The sequence below is a fragment of the Barbus barbus genome, assembly GCF_936440315.1.
Source record: "Barbus barbus genome assembly, chromosome: 5".
NCBI classification, from domain to species: Eukaryota; Metazoa; Chordata; class Actinopteri; order Cypriniformes; family Cyprinidae; genus Barbus; species Barbus barbus.
The window spans coordinates 27,608,360-27,635,819 of NC_136733.1; the positions used below are offsets into that span (position 1 = coordinate 27,608,360).

The 27,460-nt window shown below is 36.8% G+C and overlaps 2 protein-coding genes across 3 annotated transcripts; both read right to left on the reverse strand.

The window, feature by feature from the left end:
- Positions 1 to 300: 300 nt before the first annotated feature.
- Positions 301 to 19,975, reverse strand: LOC306870220 (U2 snRNP-associated SURP motif-containing protein-like). Of its 2 annotated transcripts, XM_079417355.1 has the most exons (24): positions 19,907 to 19,975; positions 19,065 to 19,151; positions 18,877 to 18,988; positions 18,285 to 18,394; positions 18,041 to 18,108; positions 17,145 to 17,239; positions 17,007 to 17,071; positions 16,652 to 16,817; positions 16,330 to 16,535; positions 10,380 to 10,423; positions 9,495 to 9,599; positions 8,053 to 8,119; positions 7,769 to 7,935; positions 7,458 to 7,620; positions 7,268 to 7,347; positions 6,250 to 6,337; positions 6,011 to 6,139; positions 5,720 to 5,915; positions 5,457 to 5,534; positions 3,364 to 3,397; positions 2,909 to 3,053; positions 2,681 to 2,791; positions 2,197 to 2,387; positions 301 to 1,065 (listed from the first exon to the last, which is right to left on the reverse strand). In XM_079417355.1, the coding sequence occupies exons 2-24, from the start codon at positions 19,140 to 19,142 to the stop codon at positions 939 to 941; spliced, it is 2,625 nt and encodes an 874-aa protein (XP_079273481.1). In that variant the 5' UTR covers positions 19,143 to 19,151; positions 19,907 to 19,975; the 3' UTR covers positions 301 to 938. The 2 variants fall into 2 exon arrangements, with proteins under 2 accessions (XP_079273481.1, XP_079273482.1); XM_079417356.1 differs by lacking the exons at positions 18,041 to 18,108; positions 18,285 to 18,394; positions 18,877 to 18,988; positions 19,065 to 19,151; positions 19,907 to 19,975 and adding an exon at positions 17,404 to 17,546.
- A 2,442-nt stretch (positions 19,976 to 22,417) lies between these two features.
- LOC306869439 (uncharacterized protein) lies at positions 22,418 to 27,169 on the reverse strand. The gene is made up of 9 exons (XM_079416218.1): positions 26,797 to 27,169; positions 26,003 to 26,161; positions 25,744 to 25,841; positions 25,488 to 25,585; positions 24,054 to 24,111; positions 23,879 to 23,931; positions 23,680 to 23,751; positions 23,455 to 23,578; positions 22,418 to 23,290 (listed from the first exon to the last, which is right to left on the reverse strand). Exons 1-9 carry the CDS (start codon positions 26,882 to 26,884, stop codon positions 22,880 to 22,882), a joined length of 1,161 nt encoding a protein of 386 aa, XP_079272344.1. The 5' UTR covers positions 26,885 to 27,169; the 3' UTR covers positions 22,418 to 22,879.
- Between the last annotated feature and the right edge of the window lie 291 nt (positions 27,170 to 27,460).

The following is a 27,460-nucleotide window of genomic DNA, read 5'->3' on the forward strand; positions in this document are numbered from 1 at the left end:
AGCAATAAAAGACATATAAGACCGGAAAACAACCTATTAATTTCATTCATAAGCAAAAAATTTCATATGGTATCCCATCTTTTGTCATATTAGAACTGAATTAGAAATCACTTAAATTGCAATGCTTTATAATCAAGACACCTGACGTTACATATTAAACATTTAAAGCAAATCCCAATAATTATGTTCTTCCCTTATGAATCCATGTCTGTATGTTTTATGAAATACAATACATATGTATTCATACTATGACTACATAAATATTGTATTGTGATTATTCAATATTTGTATATAATTGTTGTGAGATGTTTATTAATAAGGTACAAGTTGTATTCTCAGCATCATCAATGGGTGGTTTTAGAGTAAATTAAGTCTTTTACAATCAGCTTTCTTCCAAGTGAAAAACTCGTAGCAGAGCAATAGTTCGACAAGGATCTTACAAATCAAACACGTTTAGCAGTTTTATTCTTAGCCTCCTATGAGCACTATTAATAGAAGTTACTGTAAAGCATTTAAATATATTCAACAATGTTAAACAACTGCTTTATGAAATCCTCTAACTCGTATTCAAAAGACAAATTTTTCCTTCCACTGTTTTTATTGTAAAGTCTGGAGGTGGAGGGGTCAATCTTGCAGCATTTTTTTAAACACTGGATTTAAAACAAGAGCAAAACACAAATAAAACAGTTTACAAAACAAAAAGAAGATCTGTACAAGTTCACACTTCATCTTAGAAAAACTCAGCCAAGCCCAGGGTTGTGATTGCAGCAGCCACACTGAGGACCGTTCTGGAAACAAATGAACAGCTGTAAATCAGCCAGTCCATAATTAAAGAACTGTGGAATAAAAACATGTTGATGTGCATGACAAAAGCAGTCCATCCATAGGCTCCATAAGGCTGTGTTATGAGACGACTGCAGCGGTCACAGGGTCAGAGTTCAGTGTTTGCTCTTCTTGGTCTTTTTGTGCGAGCGATGTGGTGATCGGGAGGATGACCTCCAGGATTTGTGCTGCGGTGATGGTGATCGAGAGCGTTTCGACTTGCGTGGTGAGCGGGATCTTGTTCTTCATGGAAGACAAAGAGTGACAGAGGATAAACTTTGTGGTAAAATCCTCACATACACTTAATATGGTAATATGACCAAGAACAACACAAAGTTACAACCAAGTCAATTACAATTCAAGGAGCTGTGACCACAAGCATCAGGATATTTCTAAGGTCATCTGATTTCTCTTTCTGAAGCACTGTGCTGAGTAACCTCACAAACAGTGAAATCTCACCTTATATAAATCTCACCGCAGACATGTTTAGAATTTTGTCTTTGAACTTCAGTTTTTGCGGTAGCTCTATAGCATCGCTGTTGAATTTAACGCTCGAAGCAGATGTCAAATGTCAGTAGACTGGGAAGATTGTGAAACTATATGGGTTCATTCATATACGCTGAAAAAAAAAAGGGGGGGGGGGCTACATACGCTCTATATTGCTTGTCAAACATAACACCGTTCAAAAGTCTGAAGGCAGTAAGGTTTTAAAGAGATCAATACTTTTATTCAGCAAGGATTCATTTAATTGATTAAAAATGATGGCATTATGACATTAATAATGTTAGATTTTAACAAAATGCTATTTTAAACTTTCTATTCATCAAAATATTTGGAAAAAAAATAATAAACTGTTTATATCATTAATAATACATTTTGCTGAGCACCAAATAAGAATATTAGAATGATTTCTGAAGGATCACGTGACACCAACATTTTAAAATGTATAAACTTATTTTAAATAGTGATATTTCACAATATTACTGTTTTAATTTTTGATCAATAAACGCAGCCTTGATGAGCATAAGAGATCGTAAAGTGTAACAGATCCTTCCCTCCCAGGTCAAAATGACATACTACAATACTATAACACTTAATTAAAAAAAAAAATTCAAAGTCAGTTTCAGGTCAAAATGAGGGTTTTTAAAAACAAAAAAAAACTAAACAAAAAAACAACAACTTACCAACCCCAAACATTTGAACTGTAGTCTGTTCTGATCTGTAAGTGTTTTTATGTCTTAAGAGTGAATAGACAAATTACTTTTGTCACTGAAAACTTGATGCATTGTGCTTGGTCAAGGTATTGTGAATAACTGTTTTTGAATGATAATGGGATGGATGCAATAAAGTGTGTGTGTGTGTGTGTGTGTGTACCTCTCTCTCCTCTCTTCTTTGTCTCGACTTCGTCCTCTACTCCGTTCTCTGTCCTCGCTCTTTCTACTTTTTTCTTTATCCCTTGTTTTACTCCTGTCCTCCCCTTTATCTCTACGCTCGTCTTTTTTGGACCGGTCTTTCTGTTTTTGTGAATATTTGTCTCTCTTTTCCTGGTCGTCCTTGTCAAACTCCTAAAGAAGCAGAGACAGAAAGAAAAGCAAAAACACAAATAATAAGCGAGTTTACCGATTTACCAGAAGTTTAAAAATTTGTACACGAATTCTGTGCTTATGCAGAGAGCAGGCATCGATAATACTTATACACTTTGCTGATATCAAGGTCAAATGAGAATACTCACCAGCCAAAAACAATAAAAAGTCTTGGTGGCGACCAGTTGTTTTGTATCATTTACCACAATTGGAATGCATATTGACCAATCAGCATCCAGAACCACAATTATCTGTTGTGCAATTCTGTGTAGTACCTTCTGTAGCAGTCTGTTTCTGTAGTGCTGAACTTGCTGTTGGAGAGTCATACTGGACTTCCTCTGTCTTTTACCCGACTCCAACTCATCTTGGAAATTCATCACCTTCACCTGCAATATGCATAACCGCACTTTTATAATATCTGGCAACACAGTTAGCTTTAGTGCCATGTCTGTCTGTGAGTGTGTGGGAGGGAGAGGGAGACAAAATATGAGTGACTGACTAACCTCCAGTTCTCGGAGGCGTGTCCTTTTGCTTTCAGACAGTTCAAAGTTTCTCAGAGAACTCTTAAACTCCGCCCCCTCATACCTGCTGGGACTGTCTGCTTCATCACTGCTCATATCCGAGTCACCATCGTTTTCCTTCAGGCCACTGCATGGCAAAGACAGGACAGGAAACAATGAGGTAACCCCAAACTGAAAGAGTGGTGTATTTTCTATTTTTTTATATTTCCTGTTTATAAATTCATGTTTATAGCCCGGATTTACCAAAAAACTTTGCCAACATGCAAAAGTAAACAAAAAGAATGTTTAGTGGATAGTCCTTATAAAGAAAGTAGTAAAAGAAAGCATGTGATTTGATGAGGCTGTTGAAATGCTCCAATCATGTATTGTGATAAAACTAAATCGCCAACTCATCGCAGAGAACAATGAATAAAATGAACAACATCCAGCAGTTTTACCTTGAATTCACCTCGGTGTCTGAGTCATTCTTGGCTAAAAGGATGATAAGAACAGTTTAAAGTTTGCGGAAGGATGCAGCAGTTGAAAGGAATATACACAGTGCACAGCATAAATGAGTACACCCCCTCCGTATACACACAAAAGATGTATTTTCTTAATGATCACTAATACAATTCATGGAAAGATGGCAAAGTTGAAATGTATTAAACATCACACAGTGGTGTGTGAAATCATGACAGCATTTATAAAACACAACTCCCTCATACCTTGTAATGGTGGCGGCCCCCAAATTAGATTTTGAGTTAGATAATTAAGGTAAGTACCTAAATTGAAAAAGAGGCTTTCCACGTGCTTTTCACTTGTTCAATTCAATCTAGACAAGATCAACAAGTCCATTGAAAATGAAACCGCAAAAAACGTGTTCACAAAAAACATTTCCCTTTAAACTCATCTCTTGGAAACAGTCTTAAAGTTCAAAGTTTTCATACACAACTACAACAACAAAAAAAAATAAAAATAAATCCCTCCAGCATTAATCTCAGTAGGTGTGTGGGTATGTGTGTGTGTGGCATCACCTGCGTGAAACAGGCTGCGTCTGGGCGGCCAACCAATATACACACCTATCTATATCGACCCCTGCCAAATTATTACCCCTTGTTGTTGAAATCGCTACCTGATTGCCTAATCCTAACCCCACCCCTAACCCTAAACCTACCAATACAAGAGGGGTAGTAATCTGGCAGGGGTTAGAATTCGGCACAACACCGGGAAAGGAGATTTGTAGCTTTGGCGGGGCTTTTAACAGAGGAAGAGAAACTGAAGTACCTGCGGCAGGCGAACTAGTCTGGAATTATGTTGAAACCGGCAATCAATGCACAACCAATTTTCTCCGAGGTGTTGCATTCACACCCGGTCTTCGCAAGCAAATAATCCGACACGCTTGCCCACACTTGCTTCCATGTACCGTTCTCGTCACATTTGTTCCTTTCTGCTCACTCCCAGACTTCCGTTTTGCCTCTCTTTTATATCGTTTCCACCATTTCCTCCTAATTTGCAGGCAAGGTGCAAAAGCTGGTATGGATTCATATCCATATCGCCACAACCTTCAGCACTCATACATGCCTAATATTAGAGCTTTACAATCACTGAACTTCACTGTGGGGACCAGGCTCTTCTCACTGTAATCCTCCTCTAGCAACACCAGAACATTTTGGATGCTGTTACATCCGAAATGAGTGACTTGGTCTCATGAGACCAGAGTATTGATTCCCAGAAGTCTATATTTTGTAAATATGGGCCTGAAAAAAGGTTAAATGAATTGTGCTTTGGCTACAGTAGGCAGTTCCAGTGTGGACAACAACCTATACGTGTCATTTCTGCAGGCTACATCTTACTATAAACGGTCACTCTTTTCATAGCTTTTGCCGGCTCGGAGACACTTCCATGGTATTTTTCCTGCTCTTTTTCTAGCAATAAATCACTCATCATCACTAAATGAAAGCATAAATGGAAGGCCTAATTATTTCAGGTGTCTTGTCACAAGTCCATTCTTTTTGAATTTCTGTTACTTTTGCTCTATTTTCACACTCAATACAATGATTTGGTATTCCTCTTGTACCACTGTCCTCTTTTGTACTAAGAAATAACTCTCCTGACAGTTCTTTCCCAAGTGGGCTCACTGTTGTCAGCATTAAGTCTGAGAATGATTCAGTGGTCTATATTATATAACACTTTTAATGGTCAAGAAATTACTTCTCTTAAAAAGCTTTGGTTCAACATATGTGCCTGTAAAACTTACACCAGACTTTTCTTATTTTTTTTTTATTTACTAACTTTCAGGAAGGTGTACTCATTTTTGCACATTTAATCACAAAATTATTTAATCAATTTCAGCATGCTTCTTTGGTAACTGATTAAGCAGACTTTCTGGAACATTACATCTCTAAAGAACCCTAGCATGTCTTCTAAGTAAAGAGTAACTACTGAATTTGTTAAGTATGCTGTATTATATATAGACCGGATAATCTGGGAAAAGCAGTAAATAAAAAGTGTGTAAAAGAGTCATGTATTACTACTCATGATGTGATTGTACCTGAGGATTCTGAATCTTCCACCTTCTCCCATTTAGACAGTGCAACAGTGGGTAAAGTCTTATCTGAGCCCTCATCAACTGGATCAGACAAACAAAAACAATCACAAAGAGGAAATGTGTAATTTAAAAACCAATATAACAAAATCAATATTGTATGTGTTTTAACACTTTCACTGTGTTCAGATTAGGAAATGGGTTACAAATAGCAGTAAGACTATAAAAACAAGATAAACTCCCAACAACCTCAATGCCCTTCTACTTACATGGCACACCATCAATATCGTCTATTGCGTTTCCTAGGGGAACACCGTCTATATCGTCAACCGGTACACCATCAATAGAGGACGGATCCCAGGTCAAAGGTGATCCATCAAGGTCATCAAGGGGTGTACCATCAATTTCCCCTCTCTCTAGAGGAATACCATCCAATGGCACCCCATCTAGATCAGGAGATTTGGGCTAGAGAACAGGTAGGCAAATGAATATAGTACACTTTACAGATCATATACAGTTTATTTATAGTTTTTTTCTTTTATCTCTTTGCCACAGCTCACCTCTGCTATTTCAATGACTTCCTCTCCAGGTTTAATAAGCCCCAGGAATATATTCTGTAGTTGGATCAGGAAAGAGTCTGGATAAACTGCCCAGTCTTCCCACGCACGAAAACATCCCATGACTCTTTGCTGCAGAAAGAAAGAATTAAAAGAGATAAATTTAGAGGGGGAGTGGGATCAAAGATCTCTGCAGGGGAGGAGCTCAAGACAGATGACATGCTAGAACAGACTGTTCCCACCTTAAACTGCTCTGCCTGGAGTCGGGCCTGGATGTTCCGATACGCTTCACTGATGTCTCCAAATATCTGCGCCAGCTTTGTCTCAAAACTATTGCACAGCAGGACAAAAAAAGAAAAATCTTCAGAGTTCATCAGAGGCAATATCAAAGTTTTTGAAGTTTCGATTTTACTGCTGTAGCAACTGATCTTTTTACTGTATTGTATATTCTGTATTGTTTCTGAGTGAAACAGACTATCAAAAAGAAAAATTGCAGAGTGAGGTTCAATTTAATGGTTATTGATTGAATGGACTGGAGAGAGATCTGAATGAGCTTGCAGTAGATCTTAAAGGGATAGTTCACCCAAAAATTCTCAGTAATAACATAAAAATTCTATCAGTAATTACTCACCCTCATGTCGTTCCAAACCTGTAATACCTTCAATTGTCTTTGCTACACAAATTGAGATTTACAAAATGCATGCAACGCATGTACGTTGTTTACATTCAGATCAAAGCATAAACAACATATCCACGTACAGTGCTACTGACACAGAACAGCATACGCTGTTTACATATGTGATACTCTCCAAAATGGCTCTATAGGGTGACACGGAGGAGACAAACTGTTGACTAAAGTTTTTTTAGTTTTCTTTGCGCACAAAAAGCATTCTCGTAGCTTTGTAAAATTACGGTTGAACCAGTGATGTCACATGGATTATTTTAACAACGTCCTTGCTACGTTTCTGAGCCTTGATCGTGTTTGGATCCTTGCTGTCTATGGGAGAGTCAGAGAGCTCTCGGAATTCATCAAAAATATCTTAATTTATGTTCCGATGATGAACGAAGGTTTACAGGTTGGGAACGACATGAGGGTGAGTAATTACTGATAGAATTTTCATTTTGGGCTGAACTATCCCTTTAAGAAAGCGACAAAGACATGCATTTAGAAAATTTCCATGTAATTTTTGTTCATTAAACACAATCATCATGTCAATGCTGTAGGCTTGAAACAAATTACTGAAAACACAACTGACTCACAATTTGCGGTAATATGACGCATTGGCAACTTTGGCACAGGAGTTGTAGAGGATGTCAGATATTAGGTAAAGTCTGGCGATCTGCAATATACACAAGACAAAATGTCCAAAAGTGAAAAGAAGAGCTATGCAACAAACTCTAGCTCTGATTTGTGAACTCCAACTTTGTACTACTGTAATTGTATGTGTACCTTCTTCTGCAGTGGTGTGTGTGCTATAGACAGAGATTCAGTGATGCAGGAGACGACCTCCTCAGCAGCCTCCGCTCTCTCCAGGCAGAATAGCATTGCATCGCCGATCTCATCCCTGTGAGGAGTCAGCCCTCTTAGCAAGGCCTCCAACCTCTCTCTGTGCCTGAGACACAACAAACAGTCAATATGCACACACATTACAGAACCAAACATATGTGGGCACTCAAACATCGCAGGCCTATGTGCATTTCATTTCAGGGAAAATGACGTCCTACAACATCTATTTCTGTCGGAAAGGAACACATGTTTACTCTGCCTTCAGGTGCCCTTTCTTTGGCTCTTCCTCTTGAGAAGGGAAGGAGCTCTCTTCTGGTTCCTCATCACCATGGAGATATGGGTTAAGAAGAGGTGGCTTCCACAGAGAGCCGCCACGGAACATTTTGAAAGGTGATGTTCTCCATTTATTTGGGCTCTCTCCCTGAAAGACGGACACAGACACAGACAAATGTTTAACAGTTTTCATATAGATGTGAAAATGACATTTATTTTTGAGAGTAAGACTGTGTCTAGCCATGAAAAGCAGTGGATCGTTTACCATTAGAATGGAGTAGAGTTTCCATCTGTAGTACACATGCTCCTGACTCTTATTATCAAATAAAAACCTGCAATATCAACCAGACATTCAAATACACAGAGTTACATATGACATTCAAAAGTCTTAAAATATTTTACTAAATATTTACTCACCCTCAGGTTCTAAACCTGAATAACTGACAAGAGAGACATTTAACAGAATGCTGACTTTGCTCTTTTCCATACCACAAAAGTGAACGTTGGGCGACTACACCAGGATGGCAATGATGCCAAATGTCACTGGTTCTCATAAAAGTGAAATATGTGCATAATATTCAAACAGCACAATTGAGAGTAAACATTTCTGAGCCTTAATATCATTTGGCTTAGACTGCTTACATTCACATTGTATGAAAAAAGAGAAACGTGAACATATCGCCTAATGTCTCCTTTTGTGAAGTAAAAAGAAAATCATTCTGTTTAAGATGCGGATGAGTAAATTACAGATTTTAATTTTAAGGTGTCCTATTCCTTTTGAGATTAGCATGAAATGAAAATCTACCCTTAATCATATTGTGAATTATTAATTCATGCATGTTTAATTTCTCATCATTTTTACCCTGACCATAGACTGTTTAACTTACTGCCCTCTGGGAGGCGCTTCAGGAGCCTCCGAACAAAGACCAGCAGACTCAGGAACAGCTTTATCCCAACAGCTGTCTCCCTACTGAACTCTGCCCGATGATACCCCCTCACACACCACTACAAACTCTTCACCCCTCCCCATCACTAAATCGGTTTAAAAAAAAAAAAAAAAAAAAAAAAAAAAAAAAATCCATCTACACGCTGAGTACTATGTACTGAAATGTTTATTTTCTATGCACTTTCAGTGTTCATTGCACTAGTGTTTATATATCTTAATGTATAGCTTATTCATATCCATTTGTAATTATGTTCATAGTTTTTGCTCATAGTGTACATACATTTACTGCATAATCCATCTGTATAGTATGTTCATATCACCCATCTGTATATCATACTGATAGTATTTAAAAATTTGTAAATTATGTCCATAGTACTGCCTTATCTGTATATATCTGTACACATGTAACATATTGTAGGCGCTGTATATCCTGTACCTCTGCTTATTGCACTTCTGGTTAGATGCTAACTGCATTTCGTTGCCCTGTACCTTACATGTGCAATGACAATAAAGTTGAATCTAATCTAATCTCATTTTTAACCAGAAATCGCAATGTAACAAGTAGCAACAGATCTTTACTTCTGTATTGTGAAGTACAGTATTGTGTGAAAATTCTCCAGAACAGAAGGTTGAGTTATGGCATGAATTATTCATAATATTACCAATAACACGCATTTAGAATTTCCATTTCAAGTTATGCAAGCTATCTAAGAATATTAATGGTTCAAATATTCTGTAACAAGCAGAAACCCTTCACATACCTGAAGTCAGGGTTGTTTTTTTCTTTGCTCATGATGATGGCCTCAAACATGGGTCCCTCTCTCACCACAAACTCAATCATTCTGTGTATCAAGCCCAGCAGGTTCCTATCAGCCACAAAAGAGAGGGATGAGAGAATGAACAAGGGCACTCTTTTCTTTTCTCCTCTCCATTTTTCTCCATCACTCCATAATAATCCCTAAAGCCTTACCATGTCAGTTCTATCTTTTTCTTCTTTCATTTTCACTGTCTGGCAGTTTGAAACTTGTATTTTGCTCTGTATTTTCTGTCCACTCCAAATAAGATTGCTTTCTGATGTTACCATGGCCCTATGAGACCGTTAAGGGAGTGTATTTTAGTACAGTGTTAGCTCCTACTGTTAGAAAAAGGCTACTGTGTGGTGTTCTACATGTTTTCACAGTAGAAATGACTGGTTATAAAATTATTTACCGCAATTGTATTAACAGATTATAGAAGTTGCTGATGTTGCTAAAGGTGGGTAACCTCAAGGCATGTATATGTATCTGGGAGCGTATGAGTGATTTTCCTTGGGTACGATCTAAGATCAATGATATCTTACAGTATCTTTCTGATTAACTAACCTTAACTTTCTTAATCCTGGTCCTGGGGATCCCCCGCTCTGCACATTTTGCATGTCTCTCTTGTTTAACACACCTGATTCAGATCATCAGCTCCTTGGGAGCAAGTTCCATGAATTGAACTGAGTGTGTCAGATAAGAAAGACATTGAAAATGTGCAGAGCGGGGAGTCCCCAGGACCAAGATTAAGAACCACTGAACTAACCATTGTGATTAGGTGTCAGACTACAGGTGAGTGTGTATGTTTCAGTAGCAATGGTGTTTTAATAAATGGCAGAGAATATGTACCTTTCTGGGGGGATTACCACTGTCACTACGGCCTCGGACAGAGTCTGTTCATGAAGTCAAACCAAATGATGAAGATACAAAAATATAGTGAGTTTATATTTAAACAAACTGCAGAATATGCATGATTAATATCATCAGCAATAGCTAAACCTCTGGAAACATGCTCCGCAAACAGACGAGTTTCTCTCACCGCTGCTTCTTGCTCTGTCTGAGGGACATTCTGTGTATTCAGAAACTTTGCTTTCTCTAACCTCTCTGGCTTCATTAAGGTCACGGGCACTTTTTATTCCAGCTTAAAGCTTATAAATCTAAACCACATAATAAATCTTAAATAAAAGTCCTCATAAAGATACAATTCCCAAATTATCTGCGATGTAAAAGTACTCAATGTTATATTTTGGTAACAATTTTGTATTAAATCGAAATAATCTTACTTGAATTTAATATTGTTCCCCATGTCATACTTACAGATTTGTTATCATCGTTGATGCTTTATGGAGGGTTTGGATTTGACATGTTTGGGGACTCACTTCTGACATACCAATCAAAAAGTGATATGGAGAGAGCAGCCAATTAGTCTTAACAGAATCTGAATGTCTAAAAAGCCAAACAGGTTGGTAGGAATGAAACCTCGTTACACAGGATGCCCCCCCCCCCCCCCATAGGCTAATGAACATTACTGAACTTAAAACTGACCAAGTATACCAAAGTGTTTCAGTAAAGTTTTTTGGTTTCATCTGCTTGTGACTCAAATCTGGTACAAGATGCACATATAAGTCAAGTCAACCAACTTAAATTATTTTAAAGTGAAAAAGTAAGGTCACATTATGACTTGACATTTAAACTTTCCGCAAACAATGAAACAAAATAATTTCTCTTACTGCAGCTAAAGGTTGACTCCATCACATTTCTCTAAATTTAAAGGAATACTCCACCCCAAAATGAAAATTGTCAATATTCACTTACCCCCATGTTGTTCCAAACCCGTAAAAGCTTCGTTTGTCCTCGGAAAACACAATATAAGATATTTTGGATGAAAACCGGGAGGCTTGTGATTGTCCCATTGACTGCATAGTGCATAGTAAGGTCCATAAAAGTATAAAAAACTTTGTCAAAGTAGTCCATCTGCCATCAGTGGTTCAATCTGAATTTTATGAAGCGACGAGAATACTTTTTGTACGCAAAGAAAATAAAAATACCGACATTTATTCAACAATTCGTCTCCTCTCTGTCTCTCTGTGTCAGCGTAGCGCCATTTGGAAAAGCATCCGATGGACGCAAAGTGCATACGCTGTTCTCTCTCACCAGTTAACGCATGGATACGTATTGTACGTTTATTTACGCTAATTTGAACGGAAACAGCGTATACATGCCTTACTGATGATAGACAATTGCATATGCACCACTGATCTATACTAGAGAACTGGATTGCTCATGACATCATGAAAGTGAAGCCGCCGCGCCGCCATATTGGTATTCCCCACTGTTCCCATACATTCCATTCAATTAATAGGAAATCGTGCAAACTGAGAAAACATCACCTAAGTCAGCGTTTTTAAATCTGAAGTATCCCTGTACATTCTTACAGTGCAAACACCCTAGGCATGTAAACGGTTATTATTTTAATGTCAGAATTTCCCCTGCTTATTAAAAAGTTACGTTCATTAGAGTAGCGAACATCAGATGAACATGATAAACATCAGATGGACACGACCTCAGTGTATATATAACAAATGCCAAAGTGCTCATTCTGAAATATGAAGAAAGATGTATGCTTTGTATACACATATAGCCTACACTGTACAAAAAAAAAGTTCTCAACTTATTTTTGTAGGAGATTCGCAACTTTTTGTTGTATAAACTTAAAACAACAAGTTGAGAAAACTCAAAAATCTGCTGAAGCTGGATGTCTTCAAATTTTAAGTTGGCTCAACTTTTTTCTTTTTTTTTTCCTTTTACAGTGTACCTTCATTCACCTTGTGCAGTATTCATTGTTTATGTAATTTTGTTATAGTGTTTTTAATCGTAGGCTAACTGCAAATGTTTCAACAATGATTTCGTTAATAGCATTCATTTTGAAGCAGGTAATGATTTAAACGGTGGTTAAATTATTAATAGCATACATAACATTTTACATGGAAATGGTACTTCTAATAAACATATGTGCGCGATCTTGGAGAGTCTAGATGTTGTTCAATCAGGACATTAAAAATATACACATCATAATTTATTCAGAGAAATAACTGACTACATCACTACATACAGTATGAAGCATTATTTCAAGATTATGCATGGTAAGCTGCTTTTAATTTCAGTGCAACAGAGTAATATAGTAACAGAGGCTATAGCCTATTGTATTCATTGTATATTCAAATACATTTCTGCTACTAATACGTTCATGTTTAATAATTCCTCAATAATTACGTACATAAAGAAATAGGCTATATTTTGTGTTGGATCAGTTACCTGTGTCAGCAGTGCGCAGTGGACACACCCACCTAAACGATTTAAATATATTGCTTATCCTGCACAAAAAGGCCATAAACATTGCAGATAACATCTGAAGTAAAAATGAATTTACATACACGTAACATAAAAATGAATCCCGTGTGACTGATTTGCATCAAATCGGGTGATTTTAGATCAGCGGTTGGCATGTGACTCAATGGTGCTCTCTGCTGGTAGGGTGAATAGTAAGATGGCGGATCGAACACTTCCGGCGGCTCCACTGCCTGTTGGCAGTTTAGAACGCAACGAGCGATCCAGTCATTATATATAGATCAGTGGTACGCACTTTGCGTCCATCAGATGCTTTTCCAAATGGCGCTACGCTGACACAGAGAGACAGAGAGGAGACGAATTTTTGAATAAATGTCATTATTTTTATTTTCTTTGCGTACAAAAAGTATTCTCGTCGCTTCATAAAATTCAGATTGAACCACTGATGGCAGATGGAATACTTTGTCAAAGTTTTTTATACTTTTATGGACGTTTTGAAATGAAGCTAAGTGCAATTTACTATGCAGTCAATGGGACAATCCTCCCGGTTTTCATCCAAAATATCTTAAATTGTGTTTTCCGAGGACAAACAAAGCTTTTACGGGTTTGGAACGACATGGGGGTAAGTGAATATTGACAAAATTTTCATTTTGGGGTGGAGTATCCCTTTAATATATACTAGGGATGCACCGATACCACTTTTTCCAGTACTCGCCCAATACCGATACTTAAATTTTTGGTACTTGCCGATACAGAGTACCGATACCGATACTTTTATTGTATTTGTACATTTTTAAAATATTGGGTAAAGAAAACAAATGAGTATGTAAAATGTTAGTTGATTAACTTCATTTATCAAATAGATACTGTCAAACCAAAATGTATTCAGACACCTTCAACATCTCACATTTTATTCGCTATAGTTTAGAAAATGCTAATAAAATATTACAAGAACTCCAAGTTAAACTGTGTCAGAACAAATTTAGCTTGATAATACCTTTCTTTCTATCAATCAATCAAAATTATTCAGACAGCTGTTGGTATGACAATATTTACACAACTATCAATACTTTGTCGGCCCACCCTTAGCCTTAATGGCAGCCTGTAGTCTCCTGGGGATGCTGTCAAGCAGGTTCATGAAAGCCTGAATTTAATTTTTTTTTTCCATTATTTGGTCTGAATAATTTTTGGTCTCACTTTTGCATCAATTTTACTGGTAGTCCACTGTATGAAGAATTTTTGGGTATAATTTGTCACAGTTTACTTTATTTTGCTATCCTCAGTTACTTAAATTAACTATAGTGTCCTGCACCCACTAGTAAAAAAAAATAAAAAAAATAATATCTGGTCTCTGAATAATTTTTGGTTTGACTGTATATCCTTCGGTTATTTTTCACACTTAATTATGCCCATTAAAATGTAATTTACAATTTTTTGTTACTTTCACTGTTAATTTTTTATTTATTTATTTATTTGCTCTATGGTACATCATCTTAAATAGCATTAGAGCTGCTCCATTGCAGCGGCTCAGTGCTGTAACCACGCTTTTTGCTGTAATTATGCAGGGAACCACTCGTTATAAATCAATCATTTTCAGATATAGAATTTTTTTTTTTTCATCTGAAACATGCTGCGATTTAGATTTCAAAGCCATATAATTGCAGAAACACGCATGAAGCAAGGAAAACACGCACAGCGCGTGCACTTATGTGTACCGGAGCAGATGACAGGGACAAGTACAGAACAGCCTAGCGCATTTCACACAGGCTGATAGTTTCACTTGTTTCACTCGTGTTCAATGCTTAAGGTTAAAAATAAATGATGTTTAAAGTGAATGAATGCCCCTATAGGTTGTCATATATTTACGATTTAGTTTTAATTCAAATGATGCGTGCTGAGCGAACATCAATAAAGATCACACCACAGAAGTGCGCGCGCGCTCTCTCTATCTCTCTCTCCCTACTGTTAAGTAACTTGTGCATTGTTTTACTTACTCGTTTTTGACATTTCCGACCGAAGTACAAACTTTCCAGTGATATCTGTGAGAAAGGGATATTCACTCGACAAGCTCGCGCATCTGCGCCGCCGCGCGCTGGATCCACTCAGAGTGTTTTGCTTATCAGCTTGCTCACATCAGCTATACAGGCATTAATACTGAATGTTTAACATTGTATTTATTGCATGTAAATTTTTAGACAACCTTAATGTCTAATAACTACATTCTGCTGTCTGTTTTTCTGTTGTTGGTGTTTCTTTGTCTGAATATGGCACTGATCACATGCGTGGTATCGGCGTTTAGTATCGGGGCATTTTAACGAATACGAGTACATGAGCTCAGTATCGACCCGATACCCGATACCAGTATCGGTATCGGTGCATCCCTAATATATACTATCATACAAAAGTTTGGGATCAGTCCATTTTTTAAAGACAAACTGACTATTTTGCAAGGAAGCATTAAATTGATCAAAAGTGGCAGTAAAGACATTTATAATATTACTATTACTAAGATTTCTATTTTAAATAAATTATGTCCTTTTGAACTTTCTATTTATTGAAGAATCCTGAAAAAAATGATCAAGTATCTACAAATATATTAAGCAGATATTGATATAAACAAATATTGTTTATTATTGTAAGAAGCAATAATAATATGAAATGCTTCTTATCATTCCATCACAAGAATCAATTACAAATAGAAAACCTTATTTTTAGTAGTAATAATTTCAATTTTACTGTTTTAGTGTATTTTTGATCAAATGAATGCAGCTTTGGTGAGCATAAGAGACTTCTTAAAAACATTTTAAAACATCTTACCAACTCCAAACTTCTGATTAGTAAAGAAAAACAACTAAATATTTGATCTAAAATGAAAAACTGATTCCATTTAGATACCAATGTGTCTTCATTAAATCTTAATTCTCAGCCACAGTCTTTTTATATCAACTTAAAACCAGCGAGCAGTAATCTTCATTCCTTTAATTTCCCTACTTTTTTTATTTGCTGAAAAAAGTAAACGTTTGTTTACTCAATAATGCTTCATGCTCTCAAAATACCTTGCCAGTAGGGCTGTGCAAATAATCGAATGCGATGATCATGCGCATCTTGTCAGTAAAGCCGGTTCTGTGATTAGTAGATGGAGCAGCATTTCCTACACAGAGCCGTAATTCACTGCCAAGCTACGCAATAACGCTTTCATTATCGGCGATGTATCACCTGCAGATATGAACGCAATATTGCGCAGCTTGTCAGCGAACTACGGCTCTGTATAGTAAATGCTGCTCCATCTGAAAGCACGTGATGGAGATTTAAACACAGAACTGCCTTTACTGACGAGTTCATTGCCTTCGATTATTTGCACAGCCCTACTTGCCAGCAGAAAATCTTTCATAAATACCTTGACTTCAGCATTCCATATTCTACTACACCAGGAGACAGTGTATGTGGTTACCTTGAAAAAGTCTTCCTGTGAGCGACTGCGTGGTTTGGTGAAGTCATTTCTGAAGCGGTCTCTGTGTTGGGCGTTGAATGGCAGTCCAGATGGTGGAGGGGGGGCAGTGGTCTTCAGCACCCCGATGGGGGTGTACAGAGGTTGCGGAGGAATACGTACTGCCTTCCCCCAACCTAGCTTCATTTCAAAACCCATTATTGCTTTACCTGCAAAACACAGACACCAGAGCTCAAATGTCAAAACTGTACAACTAAGTGCGTCTCTGGACAGACGGCAGTCTAATGTTTCATTTACACTGGTTTGAGGATTGAGGACGCCTCACCATCCAGTGCGGCCAAAGCACGCTCAGCATCTTTCCGTGTCATGAAAGCAACAAAACCGCGGTTGGTGACTCTTGTTCGCTCTTCTTCAGTGCGAGGCCACATGATCTTCACACTGGCCAGAGGACCGTATTTTCCAAACTCCTTACAGAGCATCTCCTCTGTCATCTAATGAGACAGTCAAAGTTTAGTAAATAAGAGTCTAAACGTAGTGTAACACACCTGTGTAATTACAAGTGCTATATGGTCACTGTTAAGCAGTCTGTTAAAGCAAACCATGTGACTTTTTGTGTTGGCCAGATTTTTCCATGGATTATATTGCAATAAGCAGGTCAAAACACTGCCTTCTCTTCTCACCTTGGGGTTGATGCAGCCGATGTACAAGTTTGTTGTGTTTGGCACTGCAGGATCATCATCAAATACTACAAACACAATACATAAAAAGATTTTTAGGTTTCCAATGTGAAATGTTTGGCGTGAGTTTATCAGACTTACTTGATCGTCGTGTTAGAGGTAAATCCACATCTGGGTACACTCCTCCAGAGTCACCTTTCTTCCTTTTGTATCGCTCCTCTCTTTCCTCCTGTATTCTGAATGATAGATCGAATAAAGACAGAACACTTTTACACTTTTGACTGTTAAAGTCACAATGAAATGCAGGGCAGATGTTTTTTTTCTGTATTATGACAATAAAACTAATATATATATTCACTGACATATATATACACATACATACATATGCCCCGGCTCTTACTGCATGGTTTTTTCCTTCTGGAGCATCAGTGAGCGTTTGAACTTTCTGTAATAGTTGCATATGAGTCCCTCAGTTGTCCTCAGTGTGGAAAGATGAATCTCAAAATCATACAGTCATTGTTGGAAAGGGTTCAAACACACAAAAATGCTGGAAAACCAAAGAATTTGTGGGACCTGAAGGATTTTTCTGAAGAACAGCAGGCAGTTTAACTGTTCAGGACAAATAAGGGACTCATAAACAACTATCACTAAACAAAAAAAACACAGCTTTGGATCGTTCAGGTAATTAAGAGTCAAGTGTATGTAAACTTATGAACGGGGTCATTTTTATAAATTCAACTATTATTTTCTCTTGTGGACTATACGCAAACATCTTTTGTGTGAAATATCTTATTCAGGTCAGTACTAAATAAACAATAACGTGCATTTTGTATGACCCCACTTATTTTGGTAAAATAATTAACATTTTGCAGATTCTGAAAGGTGTATGTAAAGTTTTGACTTCAACATATATATATATATATGGGCAGGAACTCTATCCATCAGTTACAGGGATATACAGGGATGAATCAATCACAGTAAAATCAATAACATGCATTTGGAAAACAGATGAAGTGAATTTTGAGTGAAACACTGACTGTTTTAATTCCTCTTTAAAGAGCTCAAGATTACTCTTCTTCTTCTCCTCCACTTTCTTTTTAACGGTCTAGAATGGAAAAACAACAAAAACGTTAAGACCAATTATTGTATTTAGCATTATTGTATTTTGTGATTCATCTATGCCGATTATGGTGGTCTTCTCATCACGTTCCTTCTAACCCAGTCTTACCTCTTCGAAGGATATTAAGCTCATCTGACTACAGAAGACAGAAGGTCACTTACAGTTTTTTTAACGTCTGCAGGTTGAACAGGTGAGGTATTCTGAGGTGGAGAAGTGAATTTAGAGGCGGGTCTATAGAGTTTGCTCTTCTTCACCTCGGCAGCTTCTTCCTCTGAAAAATGAACAACAAATACATGCAATCATAACTCGCTCCTTCCTCCATTTTAACTAACAGCTTAGATTTATAGTTTATAGTATAGTAATCCACAATTCAAATTGTAAGCTTTTTCCTGCAAGCAACATATAAATATGCATTACACTAATACACAAAGTCATCTTGAGCGGTTCAGCAAAACAGTAACCAGATCCCTGGTTTAATGTGTCAGACTACTGAGTTCTAGAAACACAAATGCTTAAACACCCAAACAAAGAGACATTTAGTCACAGTAGGGAACATATTTTTAAATTTCACTGAAACATAAATTAGATCTGTTTTGTTACTGTAACTAAAACTACATCTAAACTAGTAAAAACTAATATGAATTAGTTTAAATATTAATACTAAATAAAAATGGCAAAGGCAATAATAAAACTCAATATAGTAAAGGCGAATTCAAACATATTAACATCTACTATAAGAAAAGCACAATTTACCTTTAGTTGCATTTACAATGCCTCCTCGTACAAATGTCTTCACTCCACTTTTGTCATTAGTGTCAAAAGAAGCTATAAATTCCTCAAAGACTTCAGCAGCTTTCTCTTCCTCCTGTTAACAGTGAGACAGAGAAATGTTTTGCAAGACAACAACCCAAAAATAATCTTGGGTATCTCAAAGCGCTTACCTTTTTCTTCATTTCCTCTTGCTCTCTTTTTGTTAGCGTCCTCTTCACCCCCACAGATTTCCCTTTTTTGTCAGCCATATCAACTTTCTAAAACACATCAGAAATGTACTGCACTTAGATCACTTCAGCAGTGCTGTTCATACAATCACTGAACCATATATTCATGATTGGGGGACTACATATGATACATTTTAGTAGCAGCTACTCCAAAAATCTAGTCTGGGGGGTCAAGACCCTGCATACTTCTGAGAATAAGAACAATCTAATACTAATAAAAAGCCATTTTCGCACGTTTTGATCTAAACCGAGACCGAGGACAGCAGGATGCAGGACTTTGAAGATGCAAAGCATCTTTAAAAGGTGCTGGATTACTACATCAGCCCTATTATGACCACATTTGACTGCACAATAAGACAGTCCTCCATATATCCTGTAAACACCTTGTTTGCATAAAATTTACGGCACAACTACATGCACTGGCTGTATAAAGTTATAACATTATCTATCAATACTCGTAGATCTGCTGGTGGTGATGTTTCCATGACTCTTTCTGCGACTGTCTCCAAACCTAGTGATCTGCCCACCTAGACAGCGTTCGTGGGCATCACGGGCGCCGACAGACCCCCAAAACGCTGTCTGGGTGTGCAGCTCACCAGGCTGAGACAGACAGCCTGTGTGTGTAAGTTAGCGTACGGGCTAACGTCTCCAGTCCTCCTGGCCTCGTTCAAACCTCAGACAACCTTTTGCTCTCAACTGTATTAACGCCGCTGGAGGACGCAATGAAGACATATCTGATGCTGCAACCAGTTGCACATCTGTAAACAATCTATATAGCGACTTACACAGCTCTTGCGTTGTAAAACGAAACCGTTCGTTTGTTGTTAATCCGCCATTTTGAACAGACTAGAAATGGAAATAGCGGAAAAGTGACGTCGCGTGATAAACACCAATCAGAGCTCAAAACGCCTCATTCTGCGACAGCAGCGGATGTTTGAGTCTCCAGGCGCCTGTCTGCTTAAGTATGTTTGATATACAAGATTTAACTGGAGCTTGTATTAATTACCCTTACTAAAATTAACCTTTTTTTTGGCGTATTGATTGCCATTTGTACAACCACAGTTTTAATACAGATACCATGGTTAAACTAAGGTTAGTGTAGCAAAACCATGGTTAATTTGTGGTTACCATGGTTTAACTATAGTAAACATGGTTTTTGGTTCAAGAAGTGACATGAAGTTAGTCATTGCTAAGTTTGTAACAGATTTACTGTTAGCTTATATGAGGCCTTCAATCTGATGTTAATTTTGATAACATCATGAGACAAAACAACTAATATGTGACCCTGGACCACAAAACCAGTCTTAAGTGTCAATTTTAAAAAATTGAGATTTATACATAAGCTGAAAGCTGAATAAATAAGCTTTCATTGATGTATGGTTTGTTAGGATCGGACAATATTTGGCCTAAATCTGGAATCTGAGGGTGCAAATAAATCTAAATATTGAGAAAATCGCCTTTAAAGTTGTGAAGTTCCAAATGAAGTTCTTAGCAATGCATATTACTAATCAAAAATTATGTTCTGATATATTTATGGTAAGAATTTTACAAAATATCTTCATGGAACATGATCTTTGCTTAATATCTTAATTATTTTTGGCATAAAAGAAAAATCGATAATTTTGACCCATACAATGTATTTTTGGCTGTTGCTACAAATATACCCCAGCGACTTAAGACTGGTTTTGTGCTCCAGGGTCACAAATGACAGAACATCATAGAATTCATTCATTGTTAACACTTCGTGCTCTTGTTTTCTCACCAAAATTATGAAAAGGTTTAACAACATGAAAACAATGATAATTTTTAATTAAAAGTTGATATTTTTTTATTTGATAAAAAAAGTAAATATCTTAAAAAGAAACATCAAGAATAATGAAACATCTGTAATATCTGTGTTAATAAATTGCCAGTTTTTATATTGGAAATTGACCAATAGCACTTGGGACATGGCATTATCACACTTATTTTTTTAATGTGATAATGCAAAGGATTTTTGGAAAGAAATGTCTTAGCTTGTTTTCTCTGCTTACAACAAACTTTTTAGTTTTGTAATACTTAATGTACTATTTTTGATTTGGGAATCAGGATCCAAGGAGCTGGATGATATATTAAAACTGCTAACTCTTTGTGGCCTATTTCATCTTCACAAGTGTAAAGTCACTGATTGTATGCCCAATTTTAGGACTTTTTTCTATATTGATCTGAAATTATTTTATGAATCTCTCTGCTCATCACTTAATAAGAAAGCTGCTAAAACAGCTGCATTGATGGAAAAATTATGACTTCTATGTAAGGGTGACCTCCAGGTTATTATTTGAAGTTGACATCTTTATGTCTAATTATTTATTAGATTTTTTTGTTTTAGATGTGTATATTAAGTTTTTATCTATTTGTTTTTCTGTTTATAGTACTTTTTATTATTTATGTATTTTTTGGCCTACTTGGTTTAGGGGCAGTTGTGGCCTAATGGATAGAGTCGGACAGGTTGCGGGTTCGAGTCTCAGGTCTGGCAGGAATTGTCGGTGGGGAGAGTGAATAACCAGCGCTCTCTCCACCTTCAATACCACGACTAAGGTGAGACCCTTGAGCATGGCACCGAACCCCAAACTGCTCCCCAGGCTGCACACTGCTCCAGGTGTGTGTTCATGGTGTGTGTGTGTGTGTGTGTGTGTGCGCGCGTTCACTACTGTGTGACTACACATCACTACACACCACTACTTGGCCACACATCACTTTAGTAGAATATTACAGTGTTTTGTATTCTGGTTGTGTATGTATTTTATTTATTTGCATTAACATAAGTCACAAAGTGTTTTTAACAACATTTTTGTTGTATGTATCCCCTGTGAATGTTCTGTGTTTAAAAAAAAAAAAAAAAAACTTGGAACAGTGTTTCAGGGGGGAAATACATGTCACGTTACTGGGGTCGCTTCAACCTGCGGACATGAAAAACAACCCGCAGCAACAGTGTTAAAGTGGGCCCAATTCTTGACAACACTGATAAAAAGGTCTCAATATCCACTCAAGTAGCCAAAGACCAATTTTTGCGTAAAGGGATAGATCACCCAAAAATGAACATTTTGCCATCATTTATTCACTCACAGGAGACACTGTAAGAAACTGTGTCCATACAATGTAAGTCATTGGTAACCAAAATTGCTCACAGAAAAAAAAAAAAAAAAGTCATACAGATTTAAAATGACATGAAAGAGTAAATTATGACAGAATTTTCTTTTTTTTGGTGAACTATCCCTTTAAGCAGTATGTCCAAATAAACACAGACGACACAAAATGATTCTTCAAGAAAAAGGCCATTATTTGGTGTTTATTGATATGATGATATCAAATGTAAACAACTTTTGATATATTTACATTTTTTACATTTTGTTTAAAGTATAGGATACAGCTTTTATTACTGAATTTACCTCTATTAATGTCAGAATACAAAACAGTATTTACACTGTATTTGAAGAGGCACTTCATTACCCTCTGTGGTACTTTTCAAAATTAAATTTTTCCATAACCTAAAAATGTAAAAACCTTCAACATATAACAATCAAATAATTTACTTTTTCTTTTAAAAAGGACATTCATTTTTTTGTTTGTCCACTGCAATAAAACCCCCTTATCCCGCTGTACTGTAAAAATATTTAGTTGAATGACATCATTAAAGTAATGATTTTTTTTTTTACCAAAAATAACACATTTATCAGTAAACACTATTACTTCATAAAACTGAATGGTTGTATTTCTAATCACTGAAGAGTTACTGTTCGATCGGCTCCTCTTGATCCTCCCCTCCCTCTTCTCAAGCCTCTTCCTCCTCTTGTCACACCAACCTCTCCTCTGCCTCTGCCACCCCCCATAATGTTTCCTCTTCCTCTGCCTCTACCACCCCCCATAATGTTTCCTCTGCCTCTACCACCCCCCATAATGTTTCCTCTTCCTCTGCCACCCCCCATAATGTTTCCTCTTCCTCTGCCTCTGCCACCCCCCATAATGTTTCCTAGTCCTCTACCTCGTCCACCCCCAACAATATTTCCTCTTCCTCCACCTCTTCCACCTCCTCCAACAGCTCCTCTTCCTCTTCCACCACCTCTTCCCCAGCCCCGTCCTTGCCCTCGTGACGTCAGGTCAGTGAAACGGTCATTAAGGTACACGGTAGTCTGCAAAACAAAATAAAAACAGAGGCTCTAAAAGCTGAAGAGTTTAAGTTAAATCATCCAAAACTTTGCTGTCTTTACACACATAAGGCTAATACAATGCAATAAATGTCTGACTCTCCCACCATACTGGGTATACAGGCTCTGCACTGGAAGGCTAAACTCACCTGGTTAGTAGTTGCTTTGTAGTTAAACTGCAGAGGAATCCCCATAGGTGAAGAAGTACCGGCTCCTCTAGATGATCTGCCCCTTAACACTGCCCCACCCCTCCTAGTCTGATTAAATGTCTTCCTGATGGATTGAAAAGAGCGAGAGAGAGACAAAGACAAGATTAACAAAGAGAAATGTATAACCAGTGAATGAGACAGAAGTGAGAAGGTTCATTTACTCACACAGCGACAGGTGCAGATTTAGCATTTGGCAGGGAAACTGTCAGCGTGGAGCCAGATGGTGCTGTTCTTCGACTTCAGTATGTGTGTGGATGTGGGTGTGACAAACACAGAGAGAGAAAACGAGCAGAGACATTTAGTCTGCACACCTTGAGATTATGTTTTGGAATATAGAGTCATATTCTTATGTAGTTAAACTCACCTTCTTATTGTCTGATACTTTTGTAGTTTCTCAGCCCTTTTTGTAGCGGAAAACTGAAGTATCAAAGAACACAGAATTGAAGGTCTAAAATATATTAACAGGAAGGTCAATCCCTGTATAGGTTTTGTATAATGTGAATGTTTTTATATTTATTAATAAAGACTGTCCTTCTTACCCCTCTGTCTAATACAAATGGTCTTCCACCCCTTTGTCCTCTTGCTGACAATGCACCCCTACAACAACAACAACAAACAACAGCAAACAAACAATTATATTAAACTACAGACTGTGCTATGGTGAATTCATGGATCTATTTCTAAAAGTTTAATGTCATTTATAAGAAGATTTTGTTTTTTTTATTTCACAACCCATAACTTAATGGGTTAACGGTAGCCTATTGTCTGTAGTCTAATAAAAATGAGGTACAGAGTTTACCAGATGTCACCCAAGACATCTTTTTTTCCCCCATTTATTGTTCTGTTGTATTTTATATAAATTAGATTTGTTTGTTTTTTGTTTTAAATCATCCAGTCTCTTTTGCTCACCAAGGCGGTATTCATGTGATCAAACAAAATACAGTAAAAACAGTAATATTGTCAAACATTATTATCTGCAAATTACAATTATTATTTAAAATATCAGTATTCTGTTTTAATATATGTTAAAAAATAAATGTATTCCTGTGATGGCAAAACTAAATTGCAGCAGTTACTACTCCAGTCTTTCACGTCTGTCTGTCACATTATTAAGAAATCATTATAATATGCTGATTTGGTGCGTAAAGTAAAAAATATATAATCAGTGTTGAAAACTGTTTTTTTGTGGAAACATTTTTTCAGGATTCTGATGAATAAAATGTATTTATTTTTTTATATTTTAAATCTTTACTGTCACCTTTGATCAAGTAAGTTGCTTCTTGCTGAATAGAACTATTCATTTCTTAATACTTAATAAATAAAAAAACCCTATTAACTTTGAAATGGGAGTGTATATCTCTGCTTTTGTGTGTCTCTACACCCTCTTCAAGGTCGGATTTTTTTTTAGAGATGATAAGCTGCAGCTGCATCATCCTAAGCTTTTTTTTTTAAAGAAAAAACTAAACATTTCAGCCTTGGCTGCATGGAAATGTTTTCTATTACTTCTCTCTTCTGCATCTGTGACTTTCAGTATTTATGTTTATGCAGATATTATAGCTTCAAATAGAATCTTCAAAGAGGCTATAAATCGGAAGACTATTTCCCAAGAAAACCAATTCTCATCAGTTCCTGTGTCCAACTTCATCACTTCTGTTGACATATATGTCATAATATATAATATTGTTCCACTCACTGCTAAACTGAAGAGAATATAATAATAAATACTTTATTATGTAACAATAGGTACTTTAGATGGAGATTCCTGAATTTTACTGGCAAGGATAAGTTTGCACAAAAAAGAAATATTCATCAGTTGTTCCATCTTTAGTAATTAAGTATGATATTGTCTTATTATTATAGTATATTGTATTATTAATATATTGCTTTTATATTAAAGTAAGCAAAAACATAAAATCACATTCAGATTTTATGAGAATGATAATAAAGTTAAAAGAGAGAAAAGAGTATAGAACCTGCTCAGTCCGCCTCCTCTTCCTCTTCCTCTACCTCTTCCCTGTCCTCTGAATGTGCCCCTCGATGTGAATGTGGTCTGATCAAACTGTTCACCAGTCTATGATGTAGAAACATTGTTGAAAAATGAAATGAAAATGAAAAAAAATAAAAATCCTTATTATGCAAGATATTAAATAAAAAAATAAATAAAAAAGTAATCTGTGTTTCAATTATTTAACTTTATTTCAGAACCAGAAACAATACAATGATTGATACCGTGGCAGTGGCAACAGCTCTATTTAGTGAATCCCTTCTTGACATCATGCCCCTCCTGGATCCCCTTTGACTCCTTAAACCTCTCACCCTGCCAGGCCCTGCGAGTCAAACTTCTATGAGAAACAAGTCTTTATACAATTCACCTGAAGCATCTTTACCTTTAAGGTAAAGTCAGGCAGAAGTCATACGTCAAACAGTCCAGATGAGTCAGCTGTCACAAATGCAAGAGATAAGAGAGACTTAAATATCAAATGCTTGCCTTGGTACTGCTGCATTCCTTGTCTGAGTCCCCTCTGTTGCTGTGGAACCTGGTTGAGTTTCTTCAAGACGCTGTTCCTGTTAACAGCATGTTTAGTTTTAGCTCTGTTGGCAGCTCTGTTTGCCTTCTGTTCCTTCTTATTCAGCTTTATAATGTCATCTGTGAAAACAAAAGGAACAAAGTGTTATACCTCTGGTTTATTTTAAAACAGCCATTGAAAGAGCGTTCATTCATTTTAAAGATTAATGATATGAATGATGTATTAGATAATATTTGGATATGTTACTTGTTTGAGCTAAATATGGAAATACTTTGGTAGTAATTTGCAGTATTACTATGCAGTATAGGCTATATTAAGGCTCCTTATGTTTTAAATTTATATTTATTTATCTAATGAATGGGTGGGTTTTCTATTCAGAACCCCTCTCAATATACCAGATATGCATGACAAATCGACAAAAAACTAAAACTTAAAAGTATCATCTCTTTAAATTTGTTGACTAAACAATGAAGGTATTCGTTAATATGGCTGACTGACTGCTGCTAGTACAGATGCATGAAGGTTTTATTTTACTTTTACTGTTGCTTCATTTTAGTCATTCAGTCACATATCATTCCAGTCATTTATTATAAAGCTAAACTCAAGGTAAATGATGTGTGTACACAGCTGTTGTTGAATGTAACTTATGTGACAGCTGACCGCTGTTGCTCTACAGGTTAACACAGAAGCGAAACCAACCGACGGTTCCTGCCAACTCATCCAAATCACAATGTCTCGCCTCGCAATTACTAACCTAATGACAAGTCGATTTTGTCCGAGGTGGAAGCGTGAGGCTCCTGCATTTGCTCTGTACTCTCCATTTGAACATCATTCTCCTCCATTTCGTCTTCAAACGTCGATACGCAAAAGTTCAGAAGCGTCGTGTGTCTCGAAAACACCGGAGTATTTACACTCAAAGACGAACTTTTTCAAGTAACGTTAACCCGGCTTCAAGGCTCCTTCTTGGTGTTTATTTATGTCGATCAAGTGAATGTTGAGTGCTAGCAGCCTGACCCAGCCCAGCAGCGTTATGAATCTGACGACCAATGTGACAAGAGCCCCAAAATAGCCCTGTGTCTAAACCCGGTAGGCAGGTCTTTCCAAGGAGCTTTACACACAACACAACTAGCGGCAGGAATTCAATTCTTAACTTTTTCCCCCCTCACTTATTTTGTTTATCATAATCAGACAAAACATGTTTATTTTTAAATATTTGACAGTTAATACAAATTTCTTTCCTCATCCCAAATGTAAACAAAACAGCTTTTCCTCAGTTTTAAGTTAAAATTTTATGTTAAAAGTCAATTAACAACCTTTTTTCATATAATCGCACAAATACTCAAAAATATAAACACAATTAGAAATACTCAGTTTATAGTTCAATACTGTTAACAAACTGATAATTTTTAAAATATGAT